The following is a 20,811-nucleotide window of genomic DNA, read 5'->3' as shown; positions in this document are numbered from 1 at the left end:
GTACAGTCCTTGAGATACAGTGAAAACAGGGTTCTTGATGAACTGAACCCAACAAGAAGCTGTGTTACAGCTATTGCTGGCATTTCTTTCTCTCAGGTTAGCTCGCTGCTACTGAGTTCAAACATGACAGCTGGGTCCTGCATCCAGCAAAAAGGCAGGCATTCCCCACTGCCACGTCTCCTGTGCCTTGTCCTCTTCCATTCAGCGAAGGGCTGCGGGCAAGGAAAGGTCACACAGAGAGGAAACGCATCTGTTGGAGAGCTTTGAACACACACATACAGAGCCCGCTACCTCAGGTTATCACTAAGTCGTTGGCCAAGAAGAGTAAGGCAGGTTTGGTACATGTGTTTTCACCTATACCAGTGCCATGGCAAGGAAAAAGCCATCTTCCTGACCTTTGAAATATCTTCCACCCATTCAGTCTTGAAATAAGCGACAGCAGAAAGGACAGATAACATCCAGTATACACTGCATACCTGTGGATTGTGTATATAAGGGAGTATCCTTTGATAGATGCCAGGGATTTAGCACTGGTACAACTGCTGGGACAGGTTTCATAACATCTCTGGTGCAGCGATGGGACAACTGAGTGTCACCTTTTCGCCTCTGAGCTGCAAAGACATTGTTCTTACCCTTCGGTGGCGCCATCAAAAAATGTCTCTGAGGTATCCATTTCTCACAAGACTCTGCCATCAAGCGAACAATAAATTTAAGTGAAGAGCTGCCTGCCCATGCTGGTGACGATGCCTGTCCAAACTGAAATGTGCCTCATTGACAACCGAAACGGCCGCTGCACGATCAGGAGGGAACAAACACGAGTGGCATCGCCTCATCTACGGGACAAGCTTTATTAACATTTCGCTTTAACAAACATCGTAGTATGAAGGCATCGGTTCTTTAAGTTTTCCAACGCATGGCACAGAGAAAAGGAAAAATGACAGACTCTTGAGACAAATTCAGCATGTAAATGACAGAGTAACAGAAGAGGCATGTATTAACCAGTATAGCTGCTAGACCATCTATTAGAAGACAATTTGGAAGCAACAGTCTACATTTCTTTGCATTGAAGTAAAAACATAGTTTTGGATTGAGAAAATTACCTTTTTTTAGATTTTTTTTTTTAAACTTTCCTTTATATCACAAATGTCAGGGTAAGGCAAATCCTGGATGAATCATATGATAAAAACCCCTATTCCCAAGAAAATAGATCCACATACTCTGTTAAGTTTGTAATTTTAAAAGCAAAGCCAGCATGCACTGCATATAGTGAAAAGTCCTTTTTTTTTTTTTTTTTTTTTTAAAATATTTTTATTCAAGTGCCTAAAGCAGAACAGTGTTAATTCACAGAGAGGCTTTCTCAGTGCTTTATAGAAAGATTGACAATTAGCTGCAGTGAACGTGTGACCCATTATTACAGACTATGTCTCAAACATCCCCTTTGGATGTCTGTATGGAGGGAAACCCATTCATCATCAGAGCAGCCACCAGCCTGAGGAATATCGTGCTTAATGGTAGGGATGAGCTCTTTCAGACACAGGAGAAACAATGATCAAGCAGAGCCTGATACTTTGTATGCGAACATCAGCACCAAAAGGCTGCTATTCCTTTACGCCACCTACCACAAACACATTTCAGGTTTAAACCAAAAATCCTTGACATAAATCCCTGTGGAGTGATTCTTGCTCTGATGCTTGGTCTTCTACAAAACCAGCTCCCTTCACTTCTGCATCTCCAGCAAGAGTGGTGGAGACTGCATCGAGGGGCATGGGTCCAGCCTCAACTATGAACTCAGCTGAGGAACTCACGCTGCCAAACTACACTCACTTTATGACTAGTGAAAAACCCCAACAAACCAAAACTCACCTGAAGAAAGAGATACAGATGCAGCTGCAAATTGTCCTCTAAGGACTTAACTCCTGCATTTTCTTCCTTTATGTTTCCCACCTGGGCTTCATACTTTGCTGGTGCATCCTTAGGCTAATGGTTCATGGATTCAAAGACTCACTGCTGTTCAAGGACCAAGATTAAATGAAAAGTGCAACGAAATTACTGTCAGGGGTTAGACAGTGTCTAACATGATGCATCATTGCAGTTAATTTTTTTTTTAAGCTATCAGTCAGTCTCACAAGGAGTTTAGGGAGTCTTTGTCTCCTTGCTGAACCATCACACCTCAGCAGGCAGCCTCCTGTGGGGCTCTCCCTTCGGCTCCCTCACTAAACCCGAGGCTGGCAACAGCAAGAGGGACATCTGATAACATGGCTATTGGCAGCCTACAGGTCTGTTCATGCTGCCCAAGAGCAGAGCTAGATTCAGGGGACTGGATACTCCATTGACCAGTTATCGCAGCTCTGCGGAGCTCAGTTCACCCTGGATGGGGACCTGGCCACCTTGGATCTCCTCAACGTTTTGCACAGCTCAAAGTCGAGCTCACCAAGTTCATTCCCAGCCCGCTGGGGCCGGTTCCCTCACTTACCTAGGTAGAGCGAGCCCGTCAATCCTGGTCTTTTCACAGGGACCACACAAAAAGGCGATTGAAAGGAGAGACACCCAGTGCATTTACTTCCCTTCCGAGGTATTTATCCACTCCTGCCCCACCTATTATGAACAAGCTGTTTCAATCAAAATCACCCGGTACAGAGAACATTCGGAAACATATGGGATGTGCACCATGTAGAGGTACTACCTGCAAGGCCTCCCACTGCAAAACCGCAATCGGCTGGAAACAAGGGGAAGGGGGGGAGGGGGCGAATCCATATCCCAAAAGACATGTTCTGTCAAGCATGACCACGGGGATGGGAAAGAAAAGCAGCAGCAACACCTCAATGAGAACAAGGAGTCCCTTTGAGGGTGCCCTGGGGAGAACAAGGGCCAAAGGAGTGGTATCTAGCAAAACTAGGTAAAATTAGCAATATTAGAAACCCAATTCACAGGCTTACATCAGCTCACTTACTCCTTCCACAGCTGATCCAATTCAGAGTTATGCAACCACCAATCTCCAAGACAAACAGGTACAAAGAAGCGCCTCGAGACCTTCTCTAGCGCTAGTGTCACCTGGGTTAAAACGCCACAGGAGCTGGCACATGGAAATACTCTCCTGATCCCACCACAAGCAAACGTGCTAGAGCCACACACAGGGAGATGGGGGGCTGCCTTTCTAGGGGCCGTACTCTCTGACTGAAATCTGCGGCTTTTCTTGTTTTCTTTTCTTGTCCTTGGCTGACCTGACACCCTTTCGAATTAACCTGCAGCTGACAGCAGACATCAACTGCCATAGCCAGTGTGCAGGGCCACGTGTGACTTGCTGTTACACCAGCAGACGATTGATAACCATAACCAAACCTACTCTAGCTGGGATAAACCCAGATCACAGGAGGATAGAGATATGTCTAACCTTGGTGTTTTTTTTTTTTAATATACTTTTTTTTTTTTTTCATTTTTGGCCGGCAAGTGAATACCTATTTTGGATTCATGCATATTTGTGGGGGGAGAACAGAATCAATTACGTTACTTAAAATGATCAAATTATAATCAGCAGCATTTTAAAACAGTTTGTAGCACATCACACCCTGGACACGGGTTGCGTGCTCTTCCATTGAGTGTATTGTCTATCAGTTTCGGTTACAGCACGGTTGGGAAATGTATGTGAAACCCTTTTGTTCCTTTTCTAAAAATTTCAGTGCAGCATTTGCTGGCAGAACAATTGACATATGGTGAGACATTCTTATCCAAATAACTGTTAATTGCTTTTTTTAAAAAAAATTAAAAAAAAGAAATCATGCATATGCAGTAGAAAATATAATGAGGGCTCACACAAGGTACGGCGTGAAGTTGTTAAAGCCGGGAGCCGTATTTAAAGATGTCTTGATTGCAGAGTGCCTGTTATCCTTTGTCACTTGCAGGATCGAGGAAATCGCTGTTGCCTACCCACACCCTAAGGTCATACTTCCAGCACCGATGCTGAGGTGCGTGGAGCTAACCCGAAAAGAGCAGGACTGATCTGGGCTGCCGGCAGTTGGAGGCCACGTGTTATTTGCATGTCGGACCCACAGAGGGACATAGCACAGCACAGGCTGGTCATGGTTTAGCTTTCCCATGCCAGAAAGAAAGGCGAAGGGCAGGGCTATGGGTGATCCAGAGGCACTGGGATGATGGAATTAACGTGCAAACTCTGCTTCCAGCGTGGACTCAAGGGAATCTGTCCAGCGCCTCTTCTAGCAGCCAGGGTTTGGACATGGCAACCTGCTGGCCGGTGCCGGCAGGAGCTGCTGATGGACAAGCCTGGCGGTGGGCAACATGCAGGGCTGTCTCTATCAATATTTCTGATATTTTGGAGCGTCTAGTCTTTCAAATCCCTAGCACAAGGAGGGAGGTCGTTTATCAGTGTGTGCAGAATTATAATCCTTTGTGGCAGTTCATGTTCGTGAAGAAAATGTCTGTTTATATCCTAGGGAAGTTCTAAATAATAAAAAACAAAAATGGAGCGGGGGGAGGAGAATAAACTGGCTCCCACAGGTTGCCTGCAGACAGTACTGTAACTGGAAAAGATGGTAAAGATGGTAGAAAAGGGGTGGGCCTGGAAACAGGCTACTGGTGGTATAGTGCAGGAGGAAGAGAGACCCAAGATAAGACAGGGACTCACAGTTCAGAAGAAACTGCTGTAATTGCAGGGGTCATTGCAAAACATGTTTAGAATTGGGAAGTTATGTGTCTTTCCAACAGGCTTACAGAACAAAATGCAATGAAGAACAAAGAGAAATTAAAGCAAAGAGTCATTTCCCCAAAGCTGCCCTCCCTCCCAACCCACGGAGCATCTCTGCATGCTCTTTTCTGCCAAGAATGATGCCGTATGATGTCAGCGCCTGCCCGTTGGGTTTCCTCGGGTCTCTCCTCTCCTGCATCCTTCCTTCAGCGCAGCAGGGGAGAGAAAAGGGAAGGGAAAAAAAAAAAAAAGGCAAAATTTCAAATGTCTGTACAGAAACCAGATCTCATCTTTCTAGCACAGATGCCTACAGTTTCTCTTTCTGTCACACGAGCAGCACGTATATGTGTCACACAGTTTATATATAACAGCCACTATTATCTCTATAGCAAATTGACTGTGCTCATTAGGATTTCTTGGCTTTCTGTAGCACCGTGCTACCTAGCGTGGTATCAGAGACCTCCAGCTCCAGTGGGTGCTTTGGTGCGAGACCACAGAACATATGTTAAAAACAACACATTGAAATACCAAACACAGTAAGCAAAGGGATCTCCTTGGCTCTTAAAGACCCTAGTGAGACCCTCTGAAGTTTAACAGGCTGATCAGTCCTCCCCAGGGACCTGCTCCTCCCCATTTAAACAGCGGCAACAGAGTCAGGACGACTTTGATAGAGACTTGCAAAGGACTCAATGCCTGCTTCTAATCCTGTACATGCCATTTAAATGCTGGGCAAGACTTGGTGCACCCCAGCTCAGGCCCCTTTTCTTCAAAAAGGTGCTGGCAGAGCCAGATCTTGCAGTGGAACGTAAAAGATTTATTAATTGGTTGCCAATTGTATTATTCCTGTGAGCTTTGCCTTCGTAAAGCAAAAATGACTCCAGCCCAAAATTTTCAGAGTTACTCATTTCCATGGGAAAATGCAGCGTGAAACAGACTTCCTACGGGCTGTATGAAAGCAGTAATAACACCAGATACATTTTTTTTTTTTTTAACTGAGGAAGGGTATAGGGGTGGACCTGATGACCTTAAAGGTCTTTCCCAACCTAAATGATTCTACAAATTCTATGTATTTTTAACAGTGAGTATTTCATTAGTTCCTCTTCCTTTCTTGGTTGAACAGAACATACAACCCAAAGCTAGGGGAGGGGGAAGGAAGAGCTGTGGGAGCCATACTTTAATGGTGAGGGTGCCTTCTGGTTTTGCTTCAGTACTTTTTACCAGGGGCCCCATCAGGCCTATTTCTCGCTCCAGCGGTATGGCAGCACATCGTCTACATGCTGACAAGGACAAAAGGCTACGCTCGGTAATAAGTCCTTGTATTTTAAATCTCTGTGATACAGCTGCCGCTGTTGTAAGGCTGCTGTATTTTGTTTTGAGCTACATGAAGTCGCATTACAAGCACAAACAACGCATCTTGCTGTGTGTGATGTTGGCACCTCATGATAAGCCCATGCCAAAGGAAGCAGTGTGCGGTAATGCTTGAAATCTGCTTTTGAGAGAGAAATGGCAACTGCATCTTGTAATTGGGGATGAGCCTTGGACTTCTATCTTCCTACCAAACGATTGATTTTTATCTGGGGCTGAGGCTGTTCATGCCTATGACAAACTCTGCCGCAACAGCCACTATAGCATGCTCCTGCCATGGCACTGTCATTTAGCATATAAAGCCATAAAAAGCTCCAACAGGCAGCAGAGCTCCAGAAGGCAGCTCGCTGGCTTTGCCCTGCTTTTCAGTGGTTTTGCTACAAGAGATGTTAGGCATCAGAGAGCCAAGGGCAATAAACCTCTCGTGATGTGAACCTGTTGTTCCCAGAATACAGATCATACAGAATCGTGCTCGGTTCCAGCCAGTATAAATTGCCTGTCATTTTCTTAAGCAATGCCAAAATTTGTTCACTCAGTTACTCTTCTGTTCCTTATCTCAGTGCTGTCTTGCCTTCTGATGATCTAAGACTGTGCACTGTCTAAATCCATTACGGTTGCAGACTGCTACTATAATATTTCCTTGACAAATCAAATCTACCAGATATTTTCATTTTTTGCCGCAATACCAGCCATATTAGCCAATTTATTTTCCTTTGTATTCTATTTTCCTTTTGTGCGTGCATGTGTTTGAATTCTACCTCTAATTAAGGTCATTTTAAAAACAAGTTTTCAAACAGAAACAGAATGGAAAACTAGGGGGAAAAATAGCCATAAAGTCTTACCTGTTACTTAAGCTTCTCGCTTTGTTTCCGTAGGATCGTTTATACTTTCAACTTGACTATTCATTTCAGCTGAAAACAAAATGAGACAGTCATCAAATTCTATTCATGGTAAGCTGAGTAATAACCACTTCTAATCCAAAGGGGACATTTATTGCATTGATAATACTATGCCCTAAATCTGCAAAGAAGTCTCTTAGGCCAGCCATCCTAACCTGCGGTTACCTAACCACGGAAACCCTGAGGAGCACTCCTGCCAGGGTAAGGCTGCAGCATCGCTAGAAATGCAAGCTTCTGGGTCTAGATTTTCCCTTTGGTTCACATCCATCCAGTTTGACTTTGGCACCCAACTGAGGTGCCCAGCTCAAGAGCTCGATGACCCTCCTCTGTCTCTGTAGGACACAAGCAGAGATATAGGTATCTCCAAAGGCTGGTTGAGAGTTTTGCTGGGCTAAGTTGTCTCGACCCTCTCCTTTGAACATCCACAGGCTTCTGACAAAGTCCACGGCAGGCTTGGGGCTGAGCTGCAGGCTGAATGTGGATCCATCTCCAGTTACAGAGATGAGGAAGTTGCCTCTGGGTGTCCTTGAACTGAAAATTGCTAGAGGGGATTCAGAAGCAACATTACTATACTGCTACGCATACTAGTTCACTCGTGTACTATCCATTTACAAAATCAATCTTACTTGTTTTAATTGAAAATTACTAAAAAATAATTTAAATAGAAGGCTTAAACTCGTTTCAGTGTGAGCTCTGTCAAAAACACCATCTAAACTATGGCAGGTGTAATTGGTCCTACCTGGGCGAAATATAAAAGGGTTACTTCAGCACGTACATTTTTAAGACTAGTATTTAGTATTTGTTCTGCAATGAATTTTAATGAAGGCATTTATATTAAGACCTTTTTTCTTTCTTTAACCTCGCTTTATGTTCTGGTATCAACTGCAGATTACAAGTCATTTGATGTGGGTGACAGGGGAAACCTCAAACCTGAATGGGAGATTTGGAAATTAAGGGAAGAGGGGAGAGGGGAGGGGGAAAAAAGCCCCAAATCAATCACTGTGCTACTTCCAGCCAGGCCGTATGATCCTTTTCTGAGTCAATATAATGTCAATACACCTGTTAGGATTTTGATGAATTATTTGTAAATTATTCATCATCCATATGCAGAACAGATACTGTAATGGCTTCCTGGATGTATGCAATGAATAATAAGAAAAGTATCCGCTCCTGATTACGGAGCTCTGATGCACATCGCATGTAGCAACGTGGTGTTCTTTACCGACATTTGCATAGCAAAGACAGGATGCTTAATAAAAAATCATTAAGGGAAGGCTGCTGCATACTGACAAGACCAGCCTTTCTCAGCCTCATTATGCCAGCCAATTTCACTGGCTGGGTTTTCTGAAAATACCACAAGGCTTCACTCACGTTTTACAGAGATCTCCTGCAAAAACAAGGTTGATTTGAAACTCGTCATTTGGCTCTGTCAGCATCCCGGATGAGTACGCCTCCTTCCCCTTCTTTTTTTTTTTATGGCTACAAGCAGTCAACCCCTGTCACACCGATAGCATGCCCCACAAGGGGTGCAAAGCGCAGACTGCCCAGGAACGCTTTAAGGGCAATGGGACAGCACAGCGAAGGCGCAGCAGAGGCCTGGGACCCAGAGCCCCCACCCACGGGGAAGCAAGAGGAATCACAGAGTCCCACAGGTTTGCAGTGGAAACGGCAGCCAGGCACCCTGCATCACTGGCGCTAAAAGCATCCGCTGTGCACGCCGCAGCGGGGAGGTGGCTCGCAAGTGCTAGGGCACTGGTGCGTTGCATTGGCAGGTTTTCCCCACGTTTGTGACCAAGCTCAGCTCTTCGCATTAACACCGGTAGGGGCAGGAAGATGTAACTGAAGGTAAGCCTCTGCAGACCCCTGGGTGACCCCCACCGACAGATATCACTATGAGGCCACCTACACAATCCTTTATATTTAGCTGGCAAATCATAGAGCAGGAAGCACCTACCACAAGAGCAGCTGGAAGAGGTGCCACCAGGCACGGTGGGGATGTGACTCACAGCCCTCGTTGCCTCCCAGCACGAGCCAGCATCAGAACGATATTGTTAGCCCTGGGCACACTACATCCAGTAGCAGCACCAGCCAAAACTGGCCTTCTCCCCACTAAACAATGCTTTAAGAAGTATTAAACTGCTGACTTATGTTAATGGTCTCTTTGCGTCTACCATAATATGCTACAACAGCCAGCAGCTCAGCAAAACAGTTCACAGAGGCTGCATATCTCCTAAATTCAGTTTTACCTGTTCCCCCTTCTGTAGCTTCATGTGGGGCTTTTTATGCCAGCAAGGGACATTCCTCTGCACTCCTTGTCTGTTTTCCCTCAAATTTTGGCCTGTTGGGCAGGACCCAACTCCACCTTCTCTCTCAGTCAGGGAGCTGCTTAGCAGCTCTCAAATTATGACCAGGGATGGATTTCCCCAAAAAGCAAACAAGTTTCCCACAAGAGAAGAAATAACCCAGCAAATAGTTCACATCCATCAAAGCGCTGCAGTTGCTGCTGACCCGGTGGATGTGCGTTGGCAGCAAGGCATCCCGCCTCTCCCCAGCAAGAAAGCTATGTGCTTAAAGGTCACTAGCCAGGAGTCACGGTGTAGCATCTAAGTAGAGAAGACAGGCAAACAGGAGACTGGAGAACTAAGTTTAGAGTTGTCTGTGTGAGAGCGAGAGCATTTCCCCACCCCAGGATATTATGCTGTAGACCTGGATGGCAAATGACACCAAAATATTACTGTCTTAATTTAAATAGGAGCTTGGTCAGACTCTTACAAACTTTAACTGTATCTTCAGGCACTTCCTAAACAATGTTTCCCCATCGCATCTGCATAACTTAGCTATAGCACATTCAGCTGTAACTCCAGACTGCCTACAACAAAAACCATCTATCTGGAATTCAACCTGCTGGGCGGTGACGAAACACGTGCACCTGTTTACTTGGTGGTTACTCATTTCTTGGATATTACATCAACAGTGTAAAAAGCATGAGGGTGTTAGCTGTTGAGATCTTGCTTTTATTTTACTTTGGTGAACCAACTGATGGTGCACTCACCAGCTTGCATGAGCTTATAAAAAAAATGGGAGATTTCAGGTTGGAGACTGCCTTTATCTTTTTCTTTTCTCTTATTGTGTCAGCAAGTCAGGATGCAGCTTTCCACAGGCTTGAAATAAAAAAAAGTGAAAGACTAACCCCATTATGAAAGGAGTAAAGAGTTTGATCCGCTTAATACCAGCTAGAAACTAACATCTACCTTAGCAATCTTTAAAGCTTTGGTGGAGCTAAAAAAAATAATTAAAAAAAAAAAAAAGAAAGAAAAAAGCAAAGCATAAAAAAAAGGCTGCCGGTGAGGAAACACCATCTAGCAAACCAATCACCAAAGTCGGGGTTTGTTGTCATTAAAAAATACTAATCAGCAAATCTCTCCTGGGTACAAGAAATTTAATATCCAGGGGTCTTTGCTGTGGTGGCTGATGGAGATTGCCAGTAGCAACCTGTATGTCTGTATACACATCCCTATTCAGGCTTCTGCGTGCACCCCTGACAGCTTTCCTGACAAAGAATCATGCCTAGCTTTCACATAATAGTAATTTCTGAAATATATCACTGTTACAGCCCTGCCCACTAGATGAAACAATATCGAGATCCACCTAAGCTGTCAAAACTCTCTACATTCCTAAAGCACTTTTCGCTGTGACATGGTATATGGAATTAAAACACAAGAGCTGGGCTGCCAGGGGGTACCTGGTGATATACGCTTGTGCTTTCAGCTGTGAAGTGATGAGCTCTCCTGGGGCGGAAGGAAGGGGACCAGAGAAAAAAATAGGTGTTTTAGATAAAAATTACTGTCAAAGAAAACCTTTTTCTTTGCTTTCTTTCTTTTTTTTTTTTTCATCTCAACTAGCACCCAGTACATTTTAAAAAAAAAATTAGGGCTTTTTTTCAGCAAAACATAACCCTTCAGATAAAACAGAGCATAGGAAGTTTGATCCTTCCTCTGTTCTGAGTTTTTTAAACATGTAATATATGTCCACAAAAACCCCACCCTGTAATATAATCTCAATAGAAGTTTAAGATGTAGAGAAACGAAGCCTTTCCTGAACAGCAGAGTACCTTTCTGCAGCCTTAGCAAACACCCTTTTCCTGTCTTTCATGTAACTTAGAAAGTTCACAGGAAAGGAAGTTACAAGCTGAGTTATACGTAGACGACCTTACACGGTAAGCAAGATTTGAAACAAAGACACCTCCTAGTAGATGTCCCTGCCTGTGGCAGGGGGTTGGAACTAGATGATCTTTAAGTTCCCTTCCAACCCAACCCATTCTATGATTCTATTAAATCTGTCATGATCATCATTTCAGAAGCCATCAGCTGATCCAGCTGTGCTGCACTATGGCACACATTACAAGAGCTATACAACTGCTTTTCTTTCCAGACGAAAATCCTTTAGGATACTCTTTTAGTAAATTTTCACTAAGTAGCCCAGATCATTCCAGGGATTCAAGATTCAAATATTTTAATGTGACTATGACCTTTTGGTTGGTTTAGCTTGATTCTGCACACTTACTAGTAATAGCACAATCTCTAGTATTTTTTTAAAAAAGAAAATCCATTATGCACACTATCCTGTGCTTGCAAAAACTTCCCTACAGGCCAGTATCTAAATCAGCCACTGATTCAAATACTGCAGCATGATCTGACACCAGAGAAAGGAAATCAGCATTAGATTCTTTGTGCCATTAATATCAAAAAGAATATAATTGTTTTTCTTTAAGATGTAAAAATGTATGCCTTGAATTTATATTATGTCAATGCTGAAGAGGTTAAAGGAGGAGTTAAAAATCATCCTGTGCTACAAAGAGGAGTCCATGATCCTAAAATGAAGACTAGAATCCCAATTCCAAATCTCCTGCCATTTGAAGCAGTAAAGACAACCCTTTGTATAAAAACTAAGAAAAACCTGTAAGTTGCTCTGTTAGGCTGTAAGAGTCAATCTAGAGGGGTGACAAAGGGTCTGCCTCACCAAAACCTAAGCACTAGGATGCTGACTCCATCCAATATTTCTTTACACATAGGAAGAGCCTAGAAGGACAATTTTTTTTGGAGTGTTATGCTCTGCAGAGCTTGAGCAGTGTCCTAGTACTAAGCCCTTGCAAAGACTTTGCCAGACAGCTAGGTCATCTGCTCACTGAGGCCAATGTCAAAAAAATTTCATTGCCAAGTCAGGAAATTTAGGTTGATGACATCCACAAACCTGATTGAAAATGCTGTTGGGCCAACCAAATAGCCATGGTTTTATCAGTAGATGTCCTAGGGAGAGAACTTCTGCCTGCTGCTAGACTGAGCTACACGTGGACTCTGAAGGAGGAGGAGGAAGGGAAATCAGCTCCGAGCTAGGAGACAGCCAACATACGAGTTGAGAGTGGTTATACAGCCAACACCTGACCCACAATGGAGTCGGCCACTAGCGCAGGTATTTTCAGAAATATCTTCTGACTCCTGTGTGGGACCGCGCACATCTCGCCAATACCACATCCAGACCAAAATTACACTGAGCCTAAATTATTGTTTTTAGGCAGGTGGATTAAACCTACCAACTGAACAGATAAACCCAATCAACTAGGAAAGCAGGGCTACGGCACTGGAAGGTACTTCCACCAGACTTCTGAGACAGCAGAGATTGTGTAAACTCTCAAGAAGACTCAGTTGAAGACATTATAAATATAACTCCTATTTTGGGGGGCATGCTCTATATCTCCTTCAGGACAATTAAAATATTAGAACAACATACCATCCTTATTTGAAACATCTGCTGCTTCAGACACGAGGTCAACTGTCATGGGCTCCGCAGAAGTTTCCTCTTTCCCTTGCATCCCTGTAAGACAAGCCAAAGAAGAAGGAGAAAAATTAATACTTACAGTACCTGATTAATGTATAATTCTCAGACTCCATATGCCTAGTTTTTTTCTTTTTTCTTGTCTGTCTTTTTTTTTTTTTTTTTCCCTGGCATGCTCTTGCCTTTATAGACTGCTGCTGTATGGTGGCAGCCATTAGAGAAAAGAGCAGAGGATATAAGGGGAGGAACACGGTTTGAAAATAATTGCTTGAATATTTGTAGCGATCTGCACTCTTTTCTAACTGGGATTGTTAAAACCACATCATGGTGTGTGATTCTGCCTCCCTGCCATTCTCTTCTCATCATTTTTGAAGAATCCCTTCTACTCACAAAACGCAATATATGATGGGGACATAATCACACTTACAAAGTTTCTCTAGCTAGCTGAATAAAAATAGCTATAGTGAGAGTTCAAATATACTGGGTAGTCAGACACAAACCAGAATTTGAATTTAGGAAAATGCATTTTATCACTGTAATTCAACGTTTTTATCTCTTCTGCCTCAGGCTTGTCTGGAAGCTTAGATTCAATCTCCTAACAATATTTGAAATGGGGGGGAAAAAAAAAAAAGTGGTTTTGCTGTTTTGTGCACAGTTCTCCTAATATTCTGCCATTTACAGTGCAGAGATGCTCATTTTTAGTTCATTTCCATCATGCTACTTTTCTGCTTTTGTGGCTGCTACAAAGCCTGTTGCACCTACGCTGTGGCTGCACTCCTGGATGTCAGGTTACTGGTTGCTAAGTGATCCAGACCTTTGGGTGGATATTATGAGACAGCAAAGCGTACTGAGAACTGAGACCTCTCAAAAACGGTTTACTCTTAAACTGAAATAATTTACCTCTTCAACTATAGAGATGAAATGCTCACTGTCCAACAAACACCACCTTCCCCTTTCTGTGGAAGTCTAGAGTGTTTTTTTTTAAGTGCACTTGAGCGCACTACATTTATTATGTCCATAAACATGTATCTACCACTGAAGTTTTCAGCCAGTTTTCCTTCTAATCGTATCTGCAAGCCAATACACTGTCATGGAGACAGTGCTAGTTTCCTCTCTGCTTGCTATGCAGGCAACGCTGTTCTCACAGGCAAATTAGAGCTCACTGCCTAGTGTCCTACCAAGCACTGAAATGCTAAAACAAGGACCCAGCACATACACAAACCAAAAAAAAAAAAAAATAGCCACCAAAAAGCTCAATTAGCTATTGCAGCAAGCGTGGGGGAAAGTGCACTAGATGACTTTACAGCGATGGAGATGTCACCCATCATTTTAATAGATGTTACTTCTACTGCAGAAATCCTTCAGTGGATTGTCGCATCACCAGCTCCACCTCTTCCTCACAAGTTTAAAATTATCTCGGCATACAAACAACAACAAAAAAAGCCTATAAACATCTGTGACTGTGAATTCAACATGTCAGTGAATGCCTGAGATGGTCCCTTTGCGGGTGCATCAAATCCATGACGCTTCTCTGGGGAATTCAGGAAAGCGAGCAGGGTTTTCTCCTGAGGTTTCTTAGGTACCAGCAGATCTAAGCTTTCCCAGCACTTGCCCACAGCTTTTCTGGCGCACACAAAGGATAAACCCAGGTGACCCCATTGCAGAAGCATGCACACAAGGCAGGACCGTGTCAAGTACAAGGCTGAGAAGGTATGTTCAAAATCCCTGCCTGACTTCTCCTAGCAAAATCAATATGAAATCTGGGTAACTATGAAAGCACTGATTTATCAAGGAAGAGACACTGAAATTCAGGTTGTGCTACATTTTGATTTGTTGGGGGAAACAGTTCTATGAAAAGCAAAAGTTTGGAAAACCAACTGTCCCACCACAAGCACAGCCTGCAGTGGGCACAGCCCTTCCCACCAAGACACTCAGATGTTTGATGTAGGGATTTGGGATCCCTGCTAAATACCAGCGCCCTCTGACTGGCAGCTGATGCCCCTGAATCTGACTTTGCCTCCTCTAAACCACCAACTATTAACCAAATAAAGTGGATACAACATGACAAGTTACGTCTTGGCTCCCAGTTTCTCTAACATCTAGAGATACCTGATTGCTCTCCTGTTGTCAGCTCCTAAAGATGCTTGTGTGAAGTTCCCAGGCCCTATCCTGAGATCTCCCATTAACTAGCCCGCACGCCTGGCTTCACCATGCTGCCAAAAGGTTTCTGGCTTTCAGTTTCAGAAATCTCTCATGCAGCTGACAGGTGCAAAGGATTATTGGCACAGCACTAGGTGAAGACAGAGCCTAATCAAAGAGAAGACATTTTGTGCATATGCATGTGTGTGCACACATGTGCGCATGTGCTAATTAGGGCTGCTGTTGCAAGGACAAAAGCAGAAAGTGTTGAAGGCCCTCAATTCGAAAAGCGATAGGGTTGCCTCTCAGGGTGGGCAGAGAGAGGCTGGGAAGAGTAACAACAGCAGCAGCAAATTTGCAAAATTGTTTTTCGAGAGGTTTAGGGCCATGAACATCGTCAGAGCACTAATGCGTGTTCTGCTTTTTCACCTTCTTTCCAAGTCTGATTCCCCATCCCTTCTAGGAGGGGATTATGGCCATATCATGTCTTTTTTATAGCGAATGTTGACTGTTGGATATGTTCAGCAATAAAATAATAGTGGGAAACAATATTCAGGGCCAAGCAAGGCAAAATATGTTTTAAACCTGAACAAAGCTGAGCACCACCACAAACCTTGGAAGGAGGCTTGCACGTTATATCATCCCATTTTTGCGAAGGCTTTCAAACTCGGTTAATATAAGTCTTCATTTCTTTGCTCACTATTATTATGAGTGGGGGACAGGAGCACGCACTATACCGCCATGCATGTGGAAAGGGTATTATCCAAAAACCTTCTTCCTCGCTGTGCAGTAAAACCAAGTGCCACACAGAAATGAGCCCATTTCACATAAACAGCAGAACTCGATCAATACTAAAACCACCTTGACAACCAATTTATTCTAAAGGCCTCCCCTCACCCCCTTGTTTTGATTGCTTCAGGTTAGAGCATAAACAAGTGAAGTACTTCGGGTCTCTGAGCAGGAGCTGAGAGTTACCGAAGGGGAGGGAGCCTGGGAGATACCACTTTCCATTTCAATTACCATTTCCAATTGTGCTCCTGACAGAGCTCGTTACCTGAACCCTTTGCAGGTGGTTACACAACCAGCCTAGCACTGAGAGACGACAGGCTTCCAGCATGGCCAAGGATGGCTCCCAGCCTTTTGAAATGCGTAAGACAAGCATATACTAGGAAGATAGAAATCTCTGTGCTGTTATTTCATCTTTTTTCCTCCTTTACACTCACAATCTGTCAATAGTTCCACAAGGTTACAGCTAATGCCCTGTTCTTTCTCTAGAGAAACGTGGTTCCAGATTCATATATGATTCCCAAGATTAACACGAAGATGTGGTGGTTGTTGGTACGTTAACATCGATTTTAAAAGTGCCCGATTACAGAGGTCAGACATCTATTCTCCTTACCCCTGATAAATCCTCATAAGTAAAAAGTGTAACACTCCTCCTCCACCTCCTCCCTTTGCACAAGGTTTACATCTGTTTCAAGTGTTAAAGCAGGTAACTGTGCAGGCTCAGAAGCCGTAATGCAGAGCAATCCACAAAACTCATTCTTACCTGCTCATCAGCAAGGTTTTGCTGTGTACTGAAGAGCGCCTTTGTAATCAGGAAAGAGAGGCAGGCTCCTCTCCCTGGTAATTCAAAGCAAAATCCCAATGTAACGTCCCTGGAATTGACGAATCATTCCTGGAAGGCACCTGAACTGGGTTTCTGCTCTGAGCTGCCCACCTTAAGGGAGTTTATTTCTGTTTGTTGGCTATGGAGGGAGCCTGGGTGTCCAGGCTGTCCCAGCAGAGCCCAGCCTTGGCAGAGTCCTCACCCCTGGTGTGGTAAGGGATTGTCAAGTGGGGTCTGAAGCAGGAATCTGGATTTCTGCTATTAGTTCCTAGCTTGTATAGGAGGTTGCAGATTAGCTTTAAGAGAAACAGAAAAACAGATTTCATGCATACATGAGTTCTGTCAGTGCAATCAGGCAATACCAAGATAACTTAAATCTTAAAAATTCCCCAATTTTAGAAGTGCTGCAACTAACTGGGAAATCCTGGCCCTAAGATCATTCTGAATACTTGAGGAAGAAAAGGGTTATCAATAATACAACAGTCCAGATGAATACCTCTATTTTTACAGGCTAAATGGCGAGGTCATTATTCTTATAACATGTCTGCCCAGCAGTTTTGGGTGTTGGCACAGCATTCTAATAAAATACTATCTTGCCCATGGACAATTTGCAACCAGGGGAAATTCATTAGTCATAAATTATTTGAAGAGCAGTTGCTTCTACTCACATTTTACACTTTGAAAAAAATCACCTAGGTCATTACACAATATGAAAATCACATTGCAGCTATTCTGAACGATCCAAAAAAAAAAAAAATATATTATTTTGAGTTTAGCTGTAAATATGCTTCTCTTCATTGGGAGACTGAGAGATGGAGACTCGTTAAAATCCAAATTTCTCTGGTTAAAATTTGAAGGCAACGTTTTTCATCTGCAGCAACAAAAGAGACAGACAAAGCTTTTCTGACCCACAGCTGCATTGTCTTATCTGTCAAAACCAGTTCCATTTTTCTTGCTCTGCAAATAGCCAGGGCTGTTTTTCCCTTCTTCCCAGTCATTTCACTGTAGCTCTTAGCTAATGTGACTGTCAAGCCTTCATGTACTTTGTTTACCGCTGTATTTTAGCAGCATTATAAATGCTGCTTCACTTAGAAACTGAAGCTGTCTGTGATACAAGGGCTCAGCTTGACTCCTGTTTGACACCTCCATCTGGGATGACTGACCCCTTTAAGCAGACCAAATTCTACCACATAAAAGATTTATACTGTCTTCTTGTATGGCTCTACATGCAAAACCACCCAACCTGCTGCTCTCGGGCCTCTAAAACAAACACAGCAATTGAGGTCTGTCTGCACTTTGTTATGTTCAGTCAGCGGGCAGTTTTCCCTCTCGTTATCCTTTTGCAACACACAGGTCGAGCATGACAGTGCCGAGTCTGCAGAATGACAATGCCGCAAAGGTGCCTCTCGCTACTCACTGTGGCTTCGTTGACAACAAACATCTCCATCTGCTAAATCAGGAACATTCTACCTTGATCAAAAAAAAACCCCAAACAACCCAGCAACTGGGCATCACAGAGATGAAAAGAAAACTCAAGGATGCAGATTTCAGAGGAGGGCATGCTGGCCGGGATGCTAGCTTTGCTGGGCTTTTGAAGGCACTGAGCATCATTGCTTAATGCCATGTGTGGGCTGTCAGGATTCACATTGCAGCCCCTTCATTGTTAAATGGAGTGTTTACCCTTCCTTTTAGCATTTTGGCTTTGTCTCCCAGAGTAACCCAGTGCAACGAAGCTCCCCATCCCTCCACTGTAGCGTGCATCATCTCAGCTCTCTGTGTTTGTGCACGCAACTGTACCCAAAGGCATCACACTGCTTCCAGCCACTGTTATTTCCAGATCAAGCTGAACCGCAATTTTTTTTTAACGTGATTTAAAAGTGTCTAGGATCTGCTTATCCCTATCCCCTTCCAGCCCTTTATTAAACATACTGTTAGTAAATCTCATTATGCCTCCTTTTCCCTAAAGGTAGGAATGGGAGGGTGGTGAGGATTGTCTCTCATAATATGGTCTGTAAGACCCATACAAATTGGGCGTTTCTAAAATCGCTAATGCCCATCAGGAAGTCTTTGTATCTTTTGTCTGTCTGTAACAACAGGATAAACCTGCACGCAGCAGGCTCTTGATGAATTCAAGGGCATATCGTATTAATGAAAGCCCTTTTCCGTTGGTTTTTTGTTGTTGTTGTTGTTTTTATTATTATTATTTATTTCTGAAAAAGTCTTAGCTGTGTAAAGGGCCACGTTGCTGTCTTCCAGACATTCTTTCTGTGAAACCTCTCATCACAGAAGAAGCCTGCAGCACAGGATATCTGAAATGGAGCACCCAGAAGCTTTCATCAGATTCCTCACTTGCTGGTTGTTAACACAACTAAAATGTTGCTTGGTTGTATCCAAACCAGTAGACCACCTGTCCTGAACGGCTTCCAAAGCCCTTGTGCTCCATTCCCCTGCTTACAAATAAGGCAGGCAGTGTGCTCAGTATTAGTATGAAAAGGGAAGGGTTTCTGAATGAGTAGAAATGGCATGATTATTTACCTTTCCCATTCTGTCGTTTTCCCTGCCACCTTCAACTATTTATGAAACTCATAAGTGATTTGGTTCAGTTCCTGATCACTAGCTTCCTGATCCTAAAAAGCTGTGTAGGTGTGAGGAATTACAGCACTGAAGACCCTTTTGAGTAAGCCGCAGGAAACCTCCATCTCTCCTAAGGCTCAGCTTTCACCCGGGGGAATGATGTATGGCATTCAGAAAGGCTTTTCTAATTCCGCAGCCATGGGAGCAAGCCTGCTGAACGGCCGCCAGCTGCCAGAATGATACCTGCACCTCCACTCCCATCACATCAGTACTTGCTCCACGCACTCACCATGCTCATTACCATGTACCTGACTCCTCCCCAGCTGTCCTCGCACAGCAACTTCAATTCCTCTTTGCACCACTAATCTGGGGTGAGGACTCTGTCCTTAATTTTGAAGAACCGATCCAGGAGCCCAACAGCTTTAATAGGGCTTGCTTTCCTCTCCAGCACAAACAGCTTAATAGCTCGTGCTGCTGCTGGATTTTCCATCAGCACATACTGTGCCCCTATTCCATTTCAATCTTGCATTCACTGTATTTTCTGAGCTTTTCAAATGATCTTGAGGCAACTACAGCAAAGCAACAGGCTGTGAAAGAAAAGAGGTCCTGGATCTCCTAAGTAGGCTAGATTTGTCAGAACGCCACACTACTTTAGAAAAGGGAAACAAACTTTCCATTTCCCTGCAAAGGAGCCACTCCAAACAGACGAGACCATACCGGTCCTCAGCCCTGAGCAGCTGCATGGGAACTAGGTGGGTCCTGGGAGTGAGTAGAAACCACATTTATAAATGAAATTATACGGGAAGAGTGGGTTGGGAGAGTGTAAGACCTTAAGAGGACACAAATAGCAAATTGCCCAGAATTGGAAGTTAGAAAAGTTCCTTTAAGACAAGCAGTCTCACCTGTCACGAAAACCCCTCTTTCTGGCTACAGCAGAGAGGACGATGGGGAGAAAAATCACACCATCCGCACAGGGCAAAGGGAGGCTTTGCCTTCGCTCCTGCTAACGTACAGGCAGGGCTGCTCGCCCTTATTGCTGCAACCATTTATTTCTGGGGTCACTGCTGCTGAGTCAAAGAGTAGCCTTGGAAAATATTCTGTTCAATTCCTTTTCAAGGAGACTGTTGCCAAGTATATGAAGAATGAGTTTCAAAGTGGCAGGGAACAGCAACAGAAGGGTAAATGAGAGTGTATGGATCTACTTGAAAGGCAGTGACAATATACAGTGTGGGAGAAAGACTCCTTCCTGTTATTTATCGAGAGACCCCAACCTAAATTTTGCAGCTTAAAATTAAACAGGATATTCAGAACAAGGAGAGGCGCATGAAGTTCAACAAAGTTCTGCTAACATTTGTAACCTTACAGGTATGCTGTCATTCTCAATCATTTTGTGATGTAAAGATACAAAAGCCAGCATGAAAAATAAAAATTAACTAAAAAACACAAGACCTCCCAAACATCAATAAAAGCTTGGATAACCAGAGGCAGAGTATACAGCACACTTGGCTGAAACTTCTTGCTTTTTGGAAAGAATACTTGGCTTTCTAAAGGCTCATCACCTCCTGACCGAGCACTCTTAGTTTTCAGAGACCTGCTAGCTTCCTAAAAGCAAGCTGAGCATTACAGGAAACTCATTTGCTTAAAAAGGAGTGGTAATTGGTAACACTCAATAACAAAGACCTTACATTTGATAC

At 43.7% G+C, this 20,811-nt stretch overlaps 1 protein-coding gene across 3 annotated transcripts in view; it reads right to left on the bottom strand.

Moving 5' to 3' along the window:
* Positions 1-829: 829 nt before the first annotated feature.
* Positions 830-20,811, bottom strand: part of MACROD2 (mono-ADP ribosylhydrolase 2) — an 892,531-nt gene continuing 872,549 nt past the window's right edge. For all 3 annotated transcript variants that reach the window (XM_055726161.1, XM_055726159.1, XM_055726160.1), the window contains 3 exons: positions 12,751-12,834; positions 6,907-6,975; positions 830-4,903 (listed from right to left, as the gene is read on the bottom strand). In XM_055726161.1, the coding sequence (XP_055582136.1) occupies positions 6,914-6,975; positions 12,751-12,834 (146 nt within the window). In that variant the 3' untranslated portion in view covers positions 830-4,903; positions 6,907-6,913. The remainder of the gene's footprint in view (positions 4,904-6,906; positions 6,976-12,750; positions 12,835-20,811) is intronic.

The sequence above is a fragment of the Falco cherrug genome, chromosome 13 (assembly GCF_023634085.1).
Source record: "Falco cherrug isolate bFalChe1 chromosome 13, bFalChe1.pri, whole genome shotgun sequence".
NCBI lineage: Eukaryota > Metazoa > Chordata > Aves > Falconiformes > Falconidae > Falco > Falco cherrug.
This window is presented reverse-complemented; position numbering and strand designations above follow the sequence as displayed.